The sequence below is a fragment of the Notothenia coriiceps genome, unplaced genomic scaffold (genome assembly GCF_000735185.1).
Source record: "Notothenia coriiceps isolate Sejong01 unplaced genomic scaffold, NC01 NC01_scaffold00006107, whole genome shotgun sequence".
Taxonomy (NCBI): domain Eukaryota; kingdom Metazoa; phylum Chordata; class Actinopteri; order Perciformes; family Nototheniidae; genus Notothenia; species Notothenia coriiceps.
In genome coordinates, this window is record NW_011338808.1 from 80624 (window position 1) to 102338 (window position 21715).

Here is a 21715-nt window from a genome sequence, read left to right on the forward strand (position 1 = left end):
TGATTTTGGATATTAACGTGTGATTTTGGTAATAAAGTTTTTTTCTTGGGAAAGTGTATTTGGAAAAACAAACAAAAAAATTAAAAGCCGCGGGGGTAATCTAAACTACGTGGGAATCGTAAGTGGATATGACGGATACGGTTCCCGGCCGGGACCTTGTGTGTGTGTTTGGGGCGGCCCATCCTCGTCCTGGGGCCCTCTACCTCATCAGCCGCCCTGGGGGTTGCCGTGTTCCTGTGTCCCAACCGTCCTGGGGCCGTCTTTCTCATCAGCCGCCTGGGGTTTGCCCTGTCCAGTATCCCAACCGTCCTGGGGCCGTCCTCTCATCAAGCCGCCCTGGGGGTTGCCTGTCCTGTATCTCAACGTCCTGGGGCAGTCTTCTCATCAGCCGCCCCGGAGGTTGCCGTGTCCTGTCATCTCAACCGTCCTGGGTGCCTCTTCTCATCAGCCGCCCTGGGGGTTGCCCTGTCCTGGTACCTCACCGGCTTGGGGCCGTCCTGCTCGTCAGCCGCCCTAGGGGTTGCTCTGTCTTGTACCTCCAACCGTCCTGGGGGTCGCCTTGGAGGGTTGCCGTGACTCATCTCGAGCTTTTTCCCGAACTCTCCTTTGAGCTCTCCTTTGAACTCTCAAGTGACCTCTCCACTTAACTTCTCCACTGAACTCTCCCTAGAGTCTCCTATTTGGGGAAATTGGTCTGTGTGCAAAGCATTGTAGGGATTTTAAGACGGCGGAGTCTACACATTTGCAGCCTCGACATTTCTCCAAACGAAGTAGGCCTACGCCGGGCTCTGTAGAATTCCAAGTATGCTGGACATTGGAACAATACTTCGGTGGCACTCGATGACGTAGTATGCTTGAAATAGTGGCTCTGCAGCAGCTTTACTCAAGATTGAGAAACACCCAGCATTCGTCACTCGTTTTTCACTGAACTCCTGAAACAGTGTTTTCAGACTCACCCCGCAGCGGTTCCCACAGCAGCCCTGCGTCCCCGTTAGGTGGATGTACAGCGCAGGGAGCAGCACCTGGAACAGGACAATAATACAAAACAATTCTTCATGTTCACTCAATTTTTAACTTGTAGGACAAGGAGCAAGCCAAAGTCATATATTTAGGTCTTGCACAGTTTTCAGTGGGTTCTGGGAAATAGCTGTAAGAGAAATGCCAACTGTTTATGGTATTTCGGTAAACAAAAACAGTGGGAAAATCCCAGAGGACATCCAAAAAAGGATCCCTGCTCTATTCCTTGGAAAAAGAGTAATAATAATAATAATAATGCATTTTATTTATATAGCGCTTTTCACAACTCAAAGACGCTTTACAATATGAGGGAGGATAGACAAACAAGGACAGGCAAACAAGTAAGTATAGTAAAATAAAAAAATTAAAAGGCAGTCAAGAGGAAGTTGATTAGCAGTTATTGCACAAATTACAAGGAACTAGTTAAAAGATAATGACGCACAATGGAAGAATATGGTAAAGGAAATGTAAAAAATAACCATGAAGTAAGAAACCAAGTTTATATCTTTGATGAGAGAGGGGAAAAATGGGTAAAGTAGAGAACAGAAAACATTAAGAGGGTTAAGTAATTGCAAAAAATGCAAATAAAAAAAGCTTGGTAAAGAAAGCAAGAGTTAAAAAGTAAAGTAAAAACTTCAAACTGCATTAAACTTATTACATGCGCACTGCACTGCTGTTAACATCCATTATTCGTGTGATTTAGTTTACATATCTACAATACTTTTGAGGCTGCACATTCCAGACACTAATTTAAGGCAGTGTGCGTCCCAGAGTCACGCCCTGCACAAACAGAGTAGAGGAAAAACACTCACCATTATTCCTCCTCCGATGAGTCCCCCCATGTACTTCACCTCCTCAGTAATGTGTCCATCTTGGGCGTACTTCACGTCCCCGCCGGGAAAAAACAGCACGATGTTACAGATGATGGATATAAATGCCAATGGATACAGAGTCACGGCAACGCAACGGGAACATTTTCCAGTGCACATGTTGTCAGAGTGGAAAAATAACTCAGCAAAGTTTGAGCTGCTTTCAGAGGGAGGTTCTGACAGAAACTGACCCAAAGACGGAAATGTGTTTGCAGTGGGCGCATAAACTAAATACTGGGAGGGATGGGTTTGGGAGGCGTAATGAGAAGCTGATAACTTGGTTAAACAGAGGCAGGGATAGGTCGCAACCAGTCTAAAGTCGCAACGCTCTGTGTGACTCACTGTGGTGTCTTCTGTTGAATATGAGCCAGACAAGTTACCGCTTTCTCATACTGCTGTTTAGTTAAGGTCCTACAAGGAGGTAATTGTAGTTAAATCTCCGTTACTTAGCTTGCTGTAATAATATTAATAATATATTCTCTTTCACATAAATAACATTCACAAAGTGCTTCACAAGAAAGAACAAAAGTTAAAATTAAGACCACAACATGAATACAGTAACAACATGAGGCAGAATTTAAGGTTAACATAAAAACAAAACACAGAGAGTCCAGAAAGGAATAAACATAAGAACAGAACACATCACTACATCTCAAGTAAAAGCCAATGTGAAAAGATGGGTCTTCAGTTGTAAATCTCAGTTACTTAGCGTGCTGTAATAGATCAATATTAAGTGCTACTAAAGAGGGGATTGTGAAAAGCATGATTTACTGAAACATGTTTCAACTCCACTATGTGTGTGGTATTCTGGTGAATGTTGACATTGTGCCTCAGGATCAGAGCACGGTTGGACTTTAGACCTGAAGTGCACACTTAGCAAGAATAATGTGTCATTGACATTCAACCCCAAAATGGTGATACTGGACAACATTACAGAGAGTTACATGCAAGAACACTTGTTTCAGTTCCTCTGCTGTTGACTGCGGTTTTGTGGAAATTGTGTCAGTAAGTTAAAGCAAGAAGAGCTTCCCAAAACACGTGCTGTCTCCAGGCAACACCAGGGCGAGGCTGTTAGTCTTCAGTGATAACGGTTGTAAATATTGATTAGTGTCCTTCCTCACATAAAGAGGAGTGTTGTTCCCATTTGTTATTAGCAACTCAACCACCATCACTGACAACCAGGCCACGGGAGTTACAGATTTAACAGGATAAAGTTAGATATTAAAAAAATGGTAACAGTAGGCCTACTCCCTGTACAGCAGGGGTGTCAAACTACACAGTGGGCCAACATTTTAAAATGGGTACTATTCGAGGGCCGGACTGGTTCAATGTTTATTGCAAAACTTATTGAAATGAACTTATTGCACGTATTAAACCTGGAACTAACAAAGCTTAAATTATTGCCTATATAAACAACATGAAACATTAAATAATCAGTTGCATTCATTTCTTATGGCTCTATCTGCAGCTTTTCCTCAGTCATTTCTTATGATTACATTTTTCCACAGGCTTTATGCAGAAATAATGAACTGTGAATGTGACAGAGAAGAGTTTACACTTTACATTAAAGATCATTTTTCTGTTGATTTGTGGTAAAAGTCCTTTTATTGAATCCACCGCCATTTATCTTTCCGTAATTTCTCTACACCGATCTAATGACTATGGATTTAGTGAGATTTTATTGACATTATCGTACGTTTTTGTGTTATTTATCTCAAACTGTAATAGAAAAGAGAATGACCATTTGTATTTATATGGGAGCCCATGATCGCTGACATCACGATGTAACACTCGCGCTTCTATTGGCTACGCTCCAACACATTGTACGTGATAGGCTAAGGGGCGGGACATCTCTAAGCAATTGACCAATCACAACAGAGCCGGCCAGCTGATCGATCAGAGCAGACTGGGCTCTGGTTTCAGACAGAGGGTGAAAAGAGGTGCTGCAGCACAGGCAGTATGAGAAGAATAAAGAGCTTTTTGAACATTAGAGCATGGAGACATGTCACAGTAACATGTCATGGGTCAACAGGGGTAGTCAAATCTTTAACTGATGGCAGTTTAGGATAGGGTGGCACAATTAAACGCAATTGTATTGATATCGCAAAATAAACAGATCGGAAAAAGACCAATATGTGTTAAGGCAATATGTGTCAAAATACAAATATGTGTAGTATGTTGGTACTGTATATATATTGCATCCTAATAATTGTAACAACCTTTTTTGGTGATTATTTTCTCCAAAATCGTGAATCATATCACATGCATCAGTCAAAAGAATCACAATTTTCACACAAATAATGTAAATAGTGTCTGCATAAAGACTTCAATTGTGTTTATTAATATTGTTAAATCGATATTTGTTGATAAGTAAATGTGAAATATTAATTTTATTCTGTTGAAATGTATATATTCACTGTTCATGTTAATTAAGTATAATATAAACTTATGACAATAATCAAAACCCATTCCAAAGCTTGTTATAAGGATTTTAAACAAAATACTTTCTTACAAGTCATTCTAGTCAAGCATATATCCCATAGTTTAAGTAAATTATAATATTTCCAATAGTCCTTTATATTTATTGTAAAAAAGACAGACCACAACACAACACATTAAACCTCTTATTATAATGGTGTAATGGTCACATCTCGCACATCGCCAGTCCAGGGCTTCCGTAGTTATGGTGATTCTTGGTTTTTTTTATGCACTTAACCGTCAATATAATGTCCCTATCATTTATTTGTTATATGATGTGGATATTTCTTGTTTCCATGTGTATCCTCTCCTGATGCCCCTCTCTCTGTAGCTCTGTGGCTCACCCTCTCTCCCGCGGTGGAGCCTGCGGTGTCTGCAGGTGTCAGAGTGACTGTAGCCGGTAGGAGGGACTTGATGCTCCAACTTCTCATTTGGTTTCTCTCTCTGCGCTCCAGCCAGTCGTCCTGGTCCTGCTCGGAGAGACACGACGGCATCAGCAACACGGATTCCGGGGGAAGCACCATGCGTCTGCGGCTGAAAGGAGGACCACCGGAGCCTCGCGTTATTATGTCCCTTTCTTATTTTTGAGTTTTCTTTTTTTTTCACCAAATCTCTGACGCGCAAGGACACTACAGCATCCATCCTTACCGGCAGATACGCTCACATAGAGCCTCCTCTGTACGCACCATCCTCCTCCTTCCTCCCTTCCTCCCACTCTCCTCCTCTCTCCTCTCTCCTGTTTCTGTTCTAACCCAGAGGACATCGGGACCTCTTCTCCCCCCTTTCAACCCGGAGACATGGATCTATGGTTTCACTCGATCCGGATTTGCTGGTGGAGGGTTTTGTTCCTGATGAGTGTTTTCCAGGACTATCTGAGCTCCATGCTGGACTGCCCGCCGACCTGCAGCTGCTCTCAAATAGAGATCTATTGCAATAAGTCCGACAACGGCAGGTTTTTCCCTTTACTGGCCCTGCAAGAAACTGGGAACAATGGGACCAGTATTGACATAGCAGAGTTATTCAAAAACATCACCACTATGTAAGTAGATGCGGATTATACCGTGCGTTTTTTTTTATTTGAATCATTAATTGATTATGTGCTTTCAGGGTGTCTGCTGCTTCCTCTGCACTTGTTGGCTGATTATTTCTTATTCTGAGAGTTTTTGGACTTCTATCAATGTGTTGAGTGGCCTTTTTACATGATAAAACCATGTATAATAATCGGTGTTGCATGGAGGTTAATGCGCTTATTTGCACACATCCTGCAAAGATTGTCAGACGAGCCGACTTGATCTTGAACCTTTTTGTAGTGTGTGTGTGTGTGTGTGTGTGTGTGTGTGTGTGTGTGTGTGTGTGTGTGTGTGTGTGTGTGTGTGTGTGTGTGTGTGTGTGTGTCCTCATAAAGTTGCTCCTCCGCAGCGGCTCCGCGGGCCTGAAATGACAGAAGGATGTTGCGGAGAAACCTCACATCACCCATTCACCCCGCAACTGCTCCGACAGATTGGGCTAAATGAAACAGAAATAAATGGCGCAGTAAGGTCAAAACAGTTGTGTACCCAGCATCCTTTGGGGAAAGCGATGCGACCCTACAAACTTTATTATTTGCAGATGATGCGTAGCTACTATAGGGGGACGAAGGGAGGCGTTAAATAACGTCCCTTGTAGCCCCCCATGGACACTTGTGTTTCATAAAGCTTAGGATCCATGATTCAAGGCTCTCCAAACCCCTCCTTTGGAAGCAGCCTAAATTTCCATCCTGCCTCCTCCCTCCTCCTCCCCTCTTTCTCTCCCTGGCATCGATCCTTCCTGCCAACATCAAAGCTTTCTTTCTTGAAAAGTCAGGGGGAAAAAGGAGGCCTTAAAATAAGACCTCTGGTGTCTGATTTGCATATAAAGTAAACATCTCGCACTGGAAGGATTTCCCAACACGGCGTCGCCTTACGCCACAAAGGACTTTTCCTCCCATCGGTTTTCAGTATCCCGTTCACCCCTTTTATCCTTTTGAGGCATACAACAACTTATTTAGGGACACGGTTCATCGCTTCCCTGTGCCACTAGAGGGTAGCCTGGTACCCTCCTATACACCGCCAACCAGGGCTCTTTAAACCACAACACTGGAGTCATTTATGGTGTTTTATCAGAGTTTTTAGTCAAATCAGGGCTCCGGAATAAGCGTCAGTTCAAAGCTCAGCCACAAAAGAGGCAGATGATGGTAAAGAGATGAAAGGTCAGAGGTCACAGTGCCATATCAGTGATTAGCCTGACCCTACGCTGACCTATAGGATAAAGATTTCCCCGTTGTAAATCCTCCCAGCCATTTATCCTTTCTCTCTCAGCCGGAATTAAACTGCCTCCTGCAAAATGCCCAAATGTAATAAGCACAAAGCCACTCATTGATTGCCTTTTTGTCTTTGAGAAACCCCTGATGCATTGACCCAGGAATAATTGTGCGTTTTATGGCCCCTCGCCAATAGGCCGCTTGTTTTCTTGCTGCTCAGCATGGACAGCAACCTCCTCCCACCGGCAGCTCAATGACAGCTTATCAGAGACAAAGCTCCCAATGTCACATCAGCTCACACATCTGAGGGAGATTCATTCAAAACACACTCACACATGCATCGTCACAGTTAAATATACATGTGTTGCTCTATGTATGCTAATTATGTGATTGAAACATGCTACACACGATAATAGCTACAAACCACAGCATATCTATAAATATGAACGTGCTAATTGAAACATGAATTAACTAATTGCAGTTAAATGCTTTGTGGTTATCTATTATCTGGCCAGAAAACATGCCTTTGAAACACAATAAGCAGTAACCATAGTAATACTGAGCAGTCTGAGCGAGGCCAGTACAAATTGTCCTCTCTTTGTGAGGCGTTAGATGCGAGAGTTTTGCTAACAGGAGGTCTGTTTGCTCATCACAGGGGGAAACAGGGAGAGAGGGGTACAATTTATGGAGATGGGGAACAAGAGCGAGGGGAAACTGTGGGACGATTGGTCAGCCAACGAAAAACTGCCAAGTCCAGATAATAGTTTTCCAGTTCTCACGCATTGAAGATTCATCACAAGAGGCATCGCTGTTTGAAGTGGATAAGATAAGGCCTTGCTGTGATACTCGGAGAAAAGAAGCTGAAGCATTTGACAGGTTTGTGTAAGTGCAGCTCTGACTGCAGGTGTGCTTTCCCTGCAGAAACCAATCAGAGAGTCACCTCTAGTGATGACGTCTGGCCTCATTCTTTATAAGGAGAGGCAAGAGAATCCAATCTGTACAAGTCATCACTGTATCATCAACTACATACCTTCTGCCTTCCTCTTCTACTTTCCTTTTAAGTGCATCCTTTAACTCCTATTTGTGTTCAACAACATGCATGAGGCAATCTGAAAATGAGCAATTACATCCATTTGTGAGAGAGACTGAAAGGTACATCTTTGATTAGGTAATAAACCTGTGCTTTTGAATGGTCATATAATGTTATATCTCTATAATGTAAATCCTACAGGAACTAGTCTGTACTCAAGTAGTTCATTAACTTAGAAAACATTAAACCAATTTTCATCTAAGATCAGGACATCTTTACACTATATATGTGATCTTAGGATATTTTGGTTAAACAATAATGTGGATTTTAGTGATAATAATATGGTTTGATGGACCATACAGAATATCAGAAGGAAGTGATATAATTACAATTATTCGGCACACTTATAATCAGATCTGGCAAAAACGTTTTAATTTTTTATATCACACTGTTTCAAAATATAATGGTACGACTTAAATACCTATCATAGTTTTATGGTTTGTCAGTTATATTTAAAGACCCCCTCTAGACATGCCTTAAAACATATTAAAACACTGCTTTGAAGAATCATTTCAGCCGTGATATTACAAAATCATGTCCCGGTTTAATTAAGGTTAGCAGCAAAGGAATATAAGAGGTGTAGAATGGACATTCCTATCCAGATAATCGTAGCAGGTGGTCATACAGTGGAGGCGGCCATTCTTTTTGTACCAACTGCAAAGATTTTGGCATAAAACAACTGAGTTGAGGTTGTGCCCTAACGACTGAAACAAGCAGTGGAGTAACTCTGAGATCCAGGGTCGATGGGTGGAATTAAAAAAGTAAATGCTTGATGCACATTGCTGTCGCCAGAGAGACAACCTTGTTTGGGTTATTTACTGTATTCAGTGAAGTGTAAAAGCTCTAAAGACCCCAAGGAAGTGTGTCGTAAAATAACAACAAACAGCAATAGACCATTTTCTAGAAATAAGCCCGAATGACCCTACATGTTGGTTTCTATTTCTTCAATGAACACAGAGAATTGTTACCCTTTCAACACATACATGGGAAAAAAACATGTCAAGCTCTGCACAAATATCAGACCACAGTAGAGCACATTTTGTTTCAAAAACCAAAGCATCCCAACACCTCACAGTTTCCCCAAACATTTAACAAACGTCTTTTAAACATCCTGTCATGAGGAAAGTGGCAATAATACTCACAAAAAGTGTACATTTAACATCCATCAAGTCAAAGGACATCCACATCCCCGTTCCTTTTGATATATTGTGATGCCACTTATCTGTATTTTATTATTTGTAATATTTAATTTAGCTTTGACAGCCATTACAAGATTCTGCTCTCTTTGAATGTGAATGTGAAAATCAGATGTCCTCTATTTGCCTTTGAAATAGGAAATGTTCTTCCAAAGGCATCATAGTTTTTTCTCTGCGTCTTTAATGCCAACTCTTCCTTCAATCAAAGAGATTTATGTAGACTTGTTAAAATGCCATCTGTTTATCTGCAAACAAACTGAGACTTCCACGCTGTGAAATGCTTCCGCGTTTATCTACTTTGCCAAATGCGGCTTGAAGTTTATCGTTTGATCTCTTTAAAATCTTGATTATCCAGTCAATAAAATCTTGTGTCTTCTAATTTCCCAAGATTTAAACTATCCTTTAAAACGCATCATAATGTTATCGTGATTAATCTTTTAGCTTCTGAAGGTGTCAATTTCAAATGATGGGAAAGTCACACTTTGGAATAAACGTGTTTTATTCCCGTAACATTGAAACAAAGGCAATCTTAAAAGGATAAAAAAGAGTAGTCTCCCGTGAGAAAGAAAGGAAAGAAGCTCAAATGTAAGATGCCATAGGATGGGATCATGAGGTAGGGGACATCTAACAGGACAGGGAATGTGAGAAAAAGCAAATCAAAGCTGTCACATCCATCCACCCAACGCCTGCTTATTTCACAAGGCATCACTTTCTTCAACTGCCTCGATCTCTGGCTCAATGCCAGTCACTCTGCTGCCTTAAAGAAAGTTGTTGAAGAAGTTTTTCCTCTTTCTTTTCTTTTTTACATTTTAAAACAGCTCAGCCTCGCTCGAACATATCGATCTGTGGACACCTTCGAATATACATTTCATATGAAACCTGCCGGTTAGCTGAGGCTGCCAAAGAAACCTGTTTTACACAGGAATGTTTTCCAAAGTCCGCTTATAGGTCACCTGTGTGGGCTGCAAGTGTCCCGCGGTTCAGACGCTGAGCAGTACTGCATTTATAAATCCAGCCTTTTCTCTCAAAACTGCAGCCCACATAATGTGTGACTGAGGCCGAGTCCATATTTATTGCATAAGTCTACTGAATGGAAAGATACCAGTACACTAACTTTTTTATTTCCATTCAGTCCTTTTCTTTGCCTTGCTAACCCAACAACGCAAAAAGATATTTCGAACATTAGGATCATTTAATTATAAGGGCACCTATTCCGTAGTAGATACAACATTGCTTGAACTTACATTTCTCATAATGCAGTGTGTATTGTCTAACATGAGACGATCCCTACATCTTTTTCATTCCCCACACCTTCAGTTTGTAACATGACGTTATGTTACTAATTTGGATTTCATCATAAGGGTTCCTTTAAGTTAGCAGATATCTCTATCTGGTGCTACAGAATAATTTAAACTGTTCATCCTCTGCTTCAACTTCTACAGGCTGTCTGTAAACTAATCAAAATCTGTAAGAACAGTGGTGGGCCCCTTTAAGTTCTGGATGTAGTTCAAGTAAAGCTGAAGGATTGGACATGATGAAATGTGTATATTTGGGCCCATAGACTTCTTAAACCTAGTTTCTCTGAGATCGCCTTCTGGTTTGTGGACTGGAGGTTTGAACCCCCTTGTTTGGTGTTTTGGCTTTTGGCATTTAGTTTTATGGAGCTACAATTGACCATATTTGGCTGATAGGGTAGTTCCTGGAGAGGCAAGATAGCATTAGCATGACAAATGCTAATGTGTGTGTTGTAGCGACTTGTCAATCACAATGTGCGTTGCCATAATGCATGCCCTGCTTTATCATCTATTAACCATCAATGGGACCAGCCTTTAGCAAAGGAACAGCATGTTAAAGAAGACTAACAACTACAGAATTGGACCATAGATTCATCAGGAAAATCTTTACTGAGGTAATGATTTAAGTGAGAAGTAGCATCATTTTCTCATAGACTTTTATACAACTAGACGTCTTTCTGAAACCAGCTGCCCCCTGCTGGATATTAGAAAGAATGCAGGTTTAAAGCACTTACTCATCAGGTTCATGGTCTTTATTTGTACCCGTAGGTAGATTTTGTTTGGAGAGAAAAAGACAAGGGATCCATCCTGACACACTCTAAAAACAAACACAAACAACAGACACATCTCTAACAGAAGGACTAATACAAAGTACAAGTACACCCTGCTCCGTCAAATCTCAAAATATTTCAAAAACATTTAAGAAGAACAACACTATTACAAACATCGGCCTTACTGTTAAGACCCGAAGGTTGCCACTTGCTTGGGATCCTCTTTAAATGAGCATCACATTAATGCTAAAGTTTGTAGGTAAAATAGTGCTGGATACTCGTGGCTGGAGAGAAATGTGTTGTACCTCCTAAATATGTAACAGAAATATGTTTTGGGACAATTTACCATCATGTTTGATTGATAGTAACCTTCTTGCAGGTTGACTGTATGAGTTTCCGATATTCTCATGAATATCTTTTGGAAACAAAACTGACAATCGAGTTGAAGTAGGGTCATCAGAAGGGGATTCTCTCATAGACTTCTATCTAAATTGACTTTTTTCAACCATTGGAGTCGCCCCCTGCTGGATTTTAGAGAGAATGCAGGTTCAAGGTTCTTCTGCTTTGGCTTCACTTAAGTCATTCAAAGATTGTTAGTTAGTTAGGTCATTAGTAGGTAGTGGGGGGGGGGTGCTAGTGAATTAATTTAAGTTTCAGAAAAACACTGGGGGAGCCTCGTTGCAGGGAAATTATACAGATGGCTAATCCGCCCCTGAAAATGTCTATGCCAACGTTATTATTAATAATGATAAAAATAAAAAAATAATAAAAAAAATTAATCCATTTTTATAATTTTTTTTTTTTAAATTTTCCATTTTTATTTTGTAATCATCTCGCGACCCCCACTTTGGGAACCCCTGTTCTAACCCAATGGTTGCGTCCCAGCTCAGGGGAAAAAGGGAAAGTAACATAAAACCAGTTGGATTTGGTAAATTAAAGTTGTTTATTGGAAATGCTCCAAATACTAAAATGATAGTTCTGGGATTTTTTATTGAAGAAAAGTGTTGTGTACCTCCTCAATATGTGAAAAAAACAGACAACTTTTCGACACTTTTTGTATCTGGTTTGATTGGTTATAACCTGCCTACAGATTGCATGGCTTTCAGATATTCTGATTAACATATATTTGGAAAAACAATTACAACTTCATGGTTTTCCAGTCGTCTTGATTCAGTGTTTTGTTCTTCCTGCTTATCTGGAAAGTGAAATGGATGTATAGAGGGTTGTGTGACTTCTCGATTATACACAATGCTCACACACTTTGATTCAGACTCAAACACTCCTACCTTACTGCTAGTTTATGTATTTAGTTCCCCACCTCCTCCCTGCTACTCTTCATCCATGTCTTTGTTCTTCTCTCTGCAATGTGAAGTTTTGAAGTCTTGCTTTCTGATGCCCAGCTCACATGTATCCCTTTGTAGTCTTGATTTATTTTTCCTTGTCACCTTGATAGATCCTCAGTCGTTTACATTTTATACGTTTTTTTTAGGGGTGAGATGTTTTGACAAGCCTGCTGGGGTTTTTCTTTTTTGATATCTGCAGTTTTTTGGATGTCGTAGTATCATTTGAAGGCACAAATAAATGATACCTCCGTAAGCTGCTCATAAGGAGCTTTACACCTTCCTGACATCAGCCTCAGATATCTGCTCTGTATCTAAGCTCATCCAAAACAAGAAATCACACTCTGTTAAATCTAATGCAATACTGCAGCAAATGTCATTTGAAAGGAAGTCTTTAGAAAGTGGTTAATGGATTGAGTTTTGAATATGTTGTTCTCAAATGTTAAAGGCCATCTAAACATTGGCTCAATAAGATCTAAAGAGCGAGTTAATCTTTTGAATAAATAAAGAAGTTGTCAACTTTCGGTACCTAGCAGCTTTTGATTCTCTGTGCATCGAATGCTTTGTGTCTATACCAAAATAACATTAAATAAAGTATGGGGTGCGTTTGTAACCCTAACACTTTACATATAACATACTTCTATATACGTAAAGTGCAAGAAAATGAATGCTGTTGTTTTTGGAGCTTTATAAATATAATTGAATGAATATCAAGCCCTAAACATTCTGCCGTTTGTAAAGACTTTGCGATAAGGTACATGATCCCAATATATTGGTGTGGCAACCTGCTAACTAAGCCACTAACATAATTCAGAAATTAGAAATTAGAATTGAGTCTAGTGTAGATGCAGATCTTGGTAATGCAGACTAGATAAATCCTATCCATACAAAGTTGTGTTACCTTTATTTTTAGTATTATTAATTTCTATTAGAAGAAAGCTTTGCGGTTTCGGCCAATTAAGTTCAGAGTAAGAAACACGTGGTTAACAAAAATGGAATAAAACTTCTTTGTAAGGGTTGGTAAAATAACTCTGTTTGGCTTAAAATAAATACGTTTGATACATAATTTAACGGACGTTCATTTAATTAGACAGCTTGGATTTTTTGTTTTCAACTGGGACACAAACAAGAGTCCACAGACTACATTGGAAATGTATTTCCAAACATAACCCGGGAACAAATACATTCCCCTTGGAAATATAATTCTTAATGCAGTTTCAATGTATTGGTTAAGTTCATTTTAGGAGTCCAGGCCTTGCTATGCAACAACGAGGACATTTCTGATGTATCCCATTGCAGTTTTATGAGGTAGCTTTTCAGATGCATCCATTAATTATTGGCTTGTATGAGAATATAAAATGACTTTGAAATGAAGCGCTTTTCAGTCTGGCTTTGGGAAGCTCTTGACAACCTTCAAAGCCCTGATTGCGTTTCCTCGGGTGTCATCAACACAAATGTAGTCTAACCACCCAGGACGGAATTGCTAACACGCGTCGTGCAGTTTTACAGAACGATGCTCAACCTAAGGCTCCACCGTTATAAGCATATCATCAAGTTTGCATGAGCCTGTCTTTGTGGAAAGTAGGTCAAGGCTGCCATGTGAGAATTAGGAGGAGAGAGCGGCGTTTGCTTCAGATTCTCTGCATGCAGTGAGAAGTCCCGGCCATGTGACTGACCCATCTTCTCCCACGCTCCCACATCTGCAGGCAGCCCTCGAGCCTTAAAAGATGCATACTAATGAAGCACCCGCCCCCCCCCTACTCTAACAATCAAAAGATGCATTGAGGATCGCGGGGTGAAAAATACTGAAGGCTCTGCTGTTTCACCCAGGATTAGAAAAACCCTTTAAAGCTGTGCTGCGGCATTCTGGGGGCTTTCTGTTGACATTTAGTTGAGCTTCTGCTTTTATACAGCAGATTATGAGTCACTGCCGCTACTGTAGGCAACAGTTTATCATGTCGTATTTGTGAGATTGAAGGGAGCAGAAACAATCATGGATCCACCTATTTAAACCCAATTTGTTCCATGGTTGCATGACATTTATTTTGCATAATCCACGGATTTACATGCATTATTTATTATAATGTGCTATGTGATTGCTCATAGGACAATTATCAAGGACTTGCTGCAGTGAGCTGATGAACAGTCTGACAGATTTGTGTCTAATCAGGTAGTCGGAGCTTTACTGAAGGTGTATTACACTCAATCGTGTTCAAACCTGATATCTGCAGGCTCACTGAAATCAGCTGTGTCCCTTCTCCTGCGTTCTCCTTCTTCATGTGTGATGGCAGTGGCTTGCAAACTCTTTTTACTCTCTTGATATATATCTCTCGTCTTCCTGCGGTCCATCTCCCACACACCATTAATTTCCTCAGAGATAACTTCTTCCCAGGTGAGGAAATGAGCCTGACCTCCACAGTGTCCATCGCCTCCCTCCGCACAACACATGCTCCTTTTCTCTCATGGCCACTAATAAAGCTCCTGCTTATTATTCATGTGGGATGTTTTATGTGTACAAAAAGCATCAACCATGGGGTTTTATGAAGTAGGAGGAGTCGCTTCTCTGTCCTTCATGTCAGTGATGACTGGCAGAGCTGAATAATGCAGCTCTGAATCCGCTCTGAGCTCCAGCCATGTTCTCCTACATGCAGAGGATCTTGATTGATGCTATTCAACGGCTTCTCTCCTCTCTTTTGTTGGAGAGAAACGGCTTATTACTTAAGTGCTTCAGTGCATCAACTCTCCTTTATTCTGTCTAATTGTTGGCATAACAATCTCACTTCATGTCAGTGTCACCTCAGATGCCTTTTGTTTCATAGAGCCAGTGATGTCAATGAGGAAATGCCTTTAATCTGCATTTTCTTTAATATCCAGCAGGGGGCGACCTTTCTGGTTGCGAACATTTTTATAGAAGTCTATGAGAAAGTGAACCTAACTGGATTTATGACCCTTGAAAACATTATCATGATACGTCTGTATATATATATATATATGATATATCATGAATTGCTTCTTTAAATTATTTTTTCGATACAGCATGATCAGTTCTTTAGTCAATTATGCTCCCATTTATAGTAAAATAGCAGGGAATGCTACAGGGCATTTTCTCAATGTGTTTTTGTCTCACAACTTAAAACCTTAAAGGTGGGGTAGGTAAGTTTGAGAAACCGGCTCGAGATACACTGTTGTTATATTCCATGGAATGCTCTTAACATCCCGATAGCAATGAATATCTGAAGTGCTTTGACAAAAAATCCATTAAAACATGTCATCTGTGGAAGCCGTAGCGCTGTAAAAAGCACGACCAATCATCTGAGCCGGCCCGGCTAAAGTAACTGGATGGCCTACCTGCCTGTCAGCCTGTGCACAAACTTATCTCGTGCCCTCATTGGTCATGTGCGCGTTCGTGTGTGTTGGAGGAGGGGCTCTGTGAGGAAGTGGCAGATTTTTTCCGGCTGTGTATTTTCAAATTCTAGCGCACTCAAGCTGGTTTCTCCAAAATTACCTACCCCACCTTTAAGGCCATGGTTGTTTAGTTATCTTTAAACCAAAACAATACACTTTCACATAAATGTCCTAACTTCTCACCTCATGTATTTCCTCAGTAAACATTTTCCCAATCCTTTTTTTGGTCTCAATCTCTAGTTTCAAATCTCTTTTCCAGTAAAGCATGTTCATTTTTAGCCCTGTTCAAAGTGTGTTTTTTACTTTATGAATGTAAATTGTAATTATTTCCTATTAAGCATTTACTTTTACTTTTCTCCATCTTGTTGAGTCATATCTTGTTCTACAAAAAACAAAATGGCGATCGACAAAATACTGAACTGCCAGACTATTCCTATTATTTTTGCATTTTTTGTGAATAATATTGAAATGCCATGGTGTATTAAGTGCTGAAGCAGAAAAACACATTTCCACAAAGCCTGAATAAGTTGTTTCCAGTTGGTGAGCAGCCCATTTTTTGTCCATCAGCTTTCCTTCTGTGCAAATGATTGAGATCTATTCGAGGCAATATGTGTGCTGATGTTTGTGCGGTAAACACATGAATTAATATCACTGGCTGTTTTACTTTGACCACCATCATCAGCTGTCGGACAGAGGTGGGAAGTAGTGGAGGGCAAATACTTTGTTGCAGTACTTAAGTACATTTTTCTGGTATCAGTACTTTACTCCACTACTTATTTATGACGACTTTTTACTTTGACTTCTTACATTTTGAACACAAATACCTGTACTTTCTACTTCTTACATGTTGAACCCAAATACCTGTACTTTCTACTTCTTACATGTTGAACACAAATACCCGAACTTTCTACTTCTTACATGTTGAACACAAATACCTGAACTTTCTACTTCTTACATGTTGAACACAAATACCTGTACTTTCTACTTCTTACATGTTGAACACAAATACCTGTACTTTCTACTTCTCTCATTTTCCAAACAGGCTGGTTCCTTTAGTCTGAATGTGTGTTTGGTGGCGTGATCATTATTATTTAGAGTCATTGCGTGCCTATTGATTTGAACACGATCCGTGTATCCATCATTTCCTGGTCTTCTCTAAAGAAGAGGGACCAATGAAAACGTTGTCATGTTGCCGTTGTTCAGCATGGAAACATTCATTAGCTAACAATGAAATTATTGTTCTATTAATATAAAGGGAGGTCAGGTACTCTTTAAAACAGCTGCTAGTTATGGGTACTTTTTACTGAAGTACATTTCAAAGTTCTTTACTTTCACTTGAGCGGTGCTTTTGCTCTGCCCGGACAATTTTTTGGTGCTTGAAACGAACCGGATTCCTGAGCTAAGAGGCTGCTCCACTGCGGTGTGAACAGGAAAACCCAGTGCTTTTCAAGCTCCAGCTCCGAACCGGCCCTGAAACACCGTTGGTGTGAATGAGGTAACACTCTCTCTCTCTCTGTGTCTCTCTCTCCTCTCTCTCTCTCTCTCTCTCTGTCTCTCTCTCTCTGTCTCGCTCTCTCTTTCTCTCCTCTCTCTCTGTCTCTCTCCTCTCTCTCTGTCTCTCTCTGTCTGTCTGTCAATTCAATTCAATTCAATTCAAATTCAATTCAATTCAATTCAATGGGGCTTTATAGAGAACCGCAGTGACGCGTCGTAAAACCCGGAAGTAAGTTAGCATTTTTAGCACTTCCGGTTCCTTCCTCAAAAAGCAATGCATTTTTTCCATAGGGTTTTGGAAAATAGCTCGAAATAAGGTCTGTGGTTGACACAAATTTAAGAGATAAATCATGTTTTCTTCTACGACATTAAATACATCAGCAGTGACCCCACTGGGGATTTTTGAAGAGTTTACGTGTCTGAAAAACGATGGTTGTTACCGAATGGCTGAATAGGACTACAGAAATTGTCGGGGCCGTTGTACGTCATTACGCCGAACACGTAAACACTCCCGCTAAGTTTGTTTTCCCCTGTGTTCTGCTTAAAAGCAAGTACCTGCCTATCTTTAGTATCTGTATATCTATATCTGACCATTAGAATCTGTATTTTTGAAATTGTCGTTTTTAACACCGTAGTTTTACAAATTATAGAATAATTAATTACCAGTGTTTTCCAATTTTACTCGGCAGTTCGTTTCGTTGGCTAACGTTAGCTAAAGCTAGCGCTACTAGTTAGCTACGCAATGGTTTGTTGCTTTGCTCCGGGTTGCAGCCACAGGTCTTCGCATGAAACGTGCTTGTTCTATCGTTTCCCGGCCAATGTTTTCCAAAGGAGAGTCTGGATTCGTGCCATGAGGTAAGCTGACGTTACATTTTTGTCCATGTCACGGTGAAATGTAAATGATGGGTAGTGACTGTATCGCCGTTTTAGAGATGGCGCTGCTGAAAAGACCGCAACATAAGTAAAGATAATGAATACATCCTATTAAAACCTGTGTGGCTTATATGATAAGTCTTATTAGTACAAGCAGCATAACGTTTCACCATGTAACTAAAGATTGTAGTCAGGGAAATCAGTTTGACATATTGAACTAATAACAAATCACCTCTGGCTGGCAGAGNTTTTTCATAAAGTAAAGTACTTTATTCCACCACCGTAGAAATACCCTTTCCATTAAAGGTTAAAATCCTGCATTACTTTCGGTAAATGTTTGCAAGTATAATCAGAAAAAATGCACCTAAATTTTTTAAATACAACATCATCAAAAAATGTGAAATTTCTTCATATTTCAAAGGCAAAACAGGGACAGAAAGTGGAAGATTGCCCTCTGAAGTATCGGAGTTAGATGCTTCTGGAACAACTTAAAAATCACAGAAATGGAATGATCAAATCACCCTTATGCATGATTGGGATTGCATTTCGGGAAAGTCCTTCACAGGAGTTAAACCGTCTCTCTGTCTTGCAGCTGCTGTGGTTTTGCTTGCACTGAGTTTCAGGCCTAAATAAGGAAAAACCCCAATAAACAAAACTGGTTTTTTAGAATTTTTGGCAACAGTTCCTATGTCCTCAGCGCCAGATTCCACTTATTCTTCTGTTCCCAAATGCCCTCTGACATCTGCTGGTTGTCCTCTTTTTAGCTTTGGGTCCACGTCCAGGAGCAGTTTAACCTCATTTAGTTGGAAGCCCTTCGGCTGGAGGGGACTCCATGTCTGGTATGCTGCTCTGCTTGTGTGTATGTTGGTTGTATGTTGTGTGTGTGTTGTGTATGTGTGTTGTGATGTGTGGTGTGTATGTGTGTGTGTGTGTGTATGTGTGTGTGTGGTGTAGTGTGGTGGTGTGTATGTGTGTGTGGTGTGGTGGTGGTGTGTGTGTGATGTGTTTGTGTGGTTTGGTTGTGTGTTGTGTGTGTGTTGAGTGTGTGTGTGTGTGTGTGTGTGTGTGGGAAATGTGGTGTGTTGTGTATGTGTGTTGTGTTGTGTGTGTGTGTGTGTGTGTGTGTGTGTGGTATGTGTATGTGGTATGGTGTATGTGTGTGTGTTGTGTGGTATGTGTGTGTGAATGGTGTATGTGTGTGTTGTGTGTGTATGTGTATGTGGTGTATGTGTATGTGTGTGGTGTGTATGTGGTATGTGTATGTGTGTATGTGTATGTGTTATGTGTGTTATGTGTGTTGTGTGGTTGAATGTGTGTGGTGTGGAATGTGTGTGTGTGAATGTGTGTGTGGGTGTGGTGTTGTGTATGTGTGTGTGTGTTTGTTGTATGGTGTGTATGTATGTGTGTGTGTGTGGTGAATGTGGTGTTGTAATGTGTTATGTGTGTATGTGTGTTGTGTATGTGTGGTATGTGTGAATGGTGGTGTGTGTTGATTGTGTGTTGTGTGTGTGTGTATGTGTATGTGTGGTATGTTTATGTGTGTGTGTGTGGTGTATGTGTGTGTGTTGTGTGTGTGTGTGTGTGTGTGTTGTGTGGTTGGTGTGTGTGTGTGTGTATATTAGTGGCTTGTGTAATCTAAAACTAACAAACCCTTGACAACAACCCAGCCCCTGCATCGGCGTAAATAGAATTCTTGCTATCCAGTATCTTAGATGTCAAGAATTAGGTGTGCTGAATATTGGACCAAGCTGCCAATACAGCGACTTAAATCCGACATCGTCAGGCCATCACACTGTATCATTTAGTCTTCTACAGATCACAGTTCCATTGTCATTCTACAGTAATATCCACATGAGGAGCTTAATGTTCCAAACTCAGCAGTTGGTAGACGTCGAAGAGCATGTATAGTATGTGATTACTCTCCTACACGGCTAGTCGCGATGCGTCCTGTGAGCCCACTATTTCAGGTGTGCTGAGACACACACGCTTTCACCATACTGTGGGTACACACACACACACACACACACACACACACACAACACACCACACACATCACACACAGCAACACAACACACACACACACGACACACACACACGACGACACACACACACACACACACACACACACACACCACCACACAACACACACCACACACACACACACACACACACACACACATGTACAGCATTCGACACACACACACTAAAGCACACAACACACACACACAATCATTAACACCCATGTCACACTTTCACACACACCTGCCAGCGCCTGGCTGTGAGTCTGTCGCTGGAGTCCACACACAGTCTCACCAGCCACTGGGCTTCCACACGCGCTCAGGGCGGAGCTCCAACAAGCCGTTTTCGGCACAGAGAGCTGACATACCCATACTATACAAAGAAGCTGTTTGAGAAAACCAAATGTGAGTCTAAAATTGAACGAATGTAAGATATATTCTGTAGGCCTCAACAATGGCATCTATGATCAATTAGTAACCCTCGCTGCAGCGACCTTTAAATATCAAGCAGAAACATCCATGACCATGTCTAATAAAAAGGACTCTAAACATGAAGTTCAGCTGAAACATGCCAGCATTGTAAAGAAGTTCTATGAGACAATGTTCTCATGTTCCATATTGAGTTTATACACTCAGTAAACATATACCTCATGATGTTCGTTCTCAATCAGTAGTCTCCAATTCTTCTCCAGTATAGGCATGATGTTCATTTAGAATACTTATGCTCAATTTTAGTAAAAAGGAGATGTATTTAACATCCGGCTAACTGGATTAACTTAACCCTTCCACACCGTGTCTAAACTTATGACAGGTAAGTACAACATTGTCTGGGTCTCTTAAAAATGGTATTATGCAGCCTTTCTGATGTTACCTGTCATAAAGACACTGAACATACATGTGGTTGTTAGCATACTTTTCACAAGCCTTAGAATTAGCATCGCTACTGTTTTGCATCACTAATGTGGCTGCAAATAACTGACTTATTCCTTTATTCACTTTTGTATTCGTTAAATCTGTATATTACTTGTGTACTCTGGTATAGTTTGTCCATAGTTAAAGACACAATAATCTGTTGTGTGTTAATGATTTAATCTGTTGCTAACCAGCTCTTATATGTGTCTATCAGTATTAGCCTTGTACTTGCCCATTGTCTGCAAACCTCCTGTACTATGGTGTCCCTTGTGGCTCCAAAGAAACCAAGTAGAGCTACCGTAAAAGTCAAACTAAAGTTTCAAACACTGCTTTGAGGTTGCGGAGACTACATCCACTTTTTTACGTTCAATGACAGAACCACACACACACGACCACCCACACACACACACACTCTCTCTCACCAGCTTCTTCTGCACGTTGATCACACAGTACTGGTTGGCCACACTGCTTACTGTTGAACTCTCTGATCTTCGTCCCCTACTCACGTTCTTAAATGCGGAAATAATACCTGTAATTAACCTCTGTTCTCTTCTACATGTTGAATAGTCCAGTACATCTACTTTTTCCTGTACTCAAGTGCTACTTCTCAAATACCAGTACTGTACTCTAATACTTATCTCTGACAAATACTGTACTTTCTTTTTTTACTTGACTTCTTA

At 40.6% G+C, this 21715-nt stretch overlaps 2 protein-coding genes across 2 annotated transcripts in view; one reads left to right on the forward strand and one right to left on the reverse strand.

Annotated features, from left to right (window-relative positions):
* Positions 1–831: 831 nt before the first annotated feature.
* LOC104943486 (transmembrane 4 L6 family member 4-like) lies at positions 832–2162 on the reverse strand (the record flags this gene model as incomplete). The annotated part of the gene is made up of 2 exons (XM_010768922.1): positions 1830–2162; positions 832–1022 (listed from the first exon to the last, which is right to left on the reverse strand). Coding segments are annotated over exons 1-2 (368 nt in total), but the record flags the coding sequence as incomplete, so codon positions are not given.
* Positions 2163–4823: 2661 nt separating this feature from the next.
* The window catches only part of LOC104943487 (NT-3 growth factor receptor-like), a 50798-nt gene continuing 33906 nt past the window's right edge, over positions 4824–21715 (forward strand). Inside the window, exon 1 of the mRNA XM_010768923.1 lies at positions 4824–5403. Coding sequence (XP_010767225.1) covers positions 5162–5403 — 242 coding nt within the window. The 5' untranslated portion in view covers positions 4824–5161. The remainder of the gene's footprint in view (positions 5404–21715) is intronic.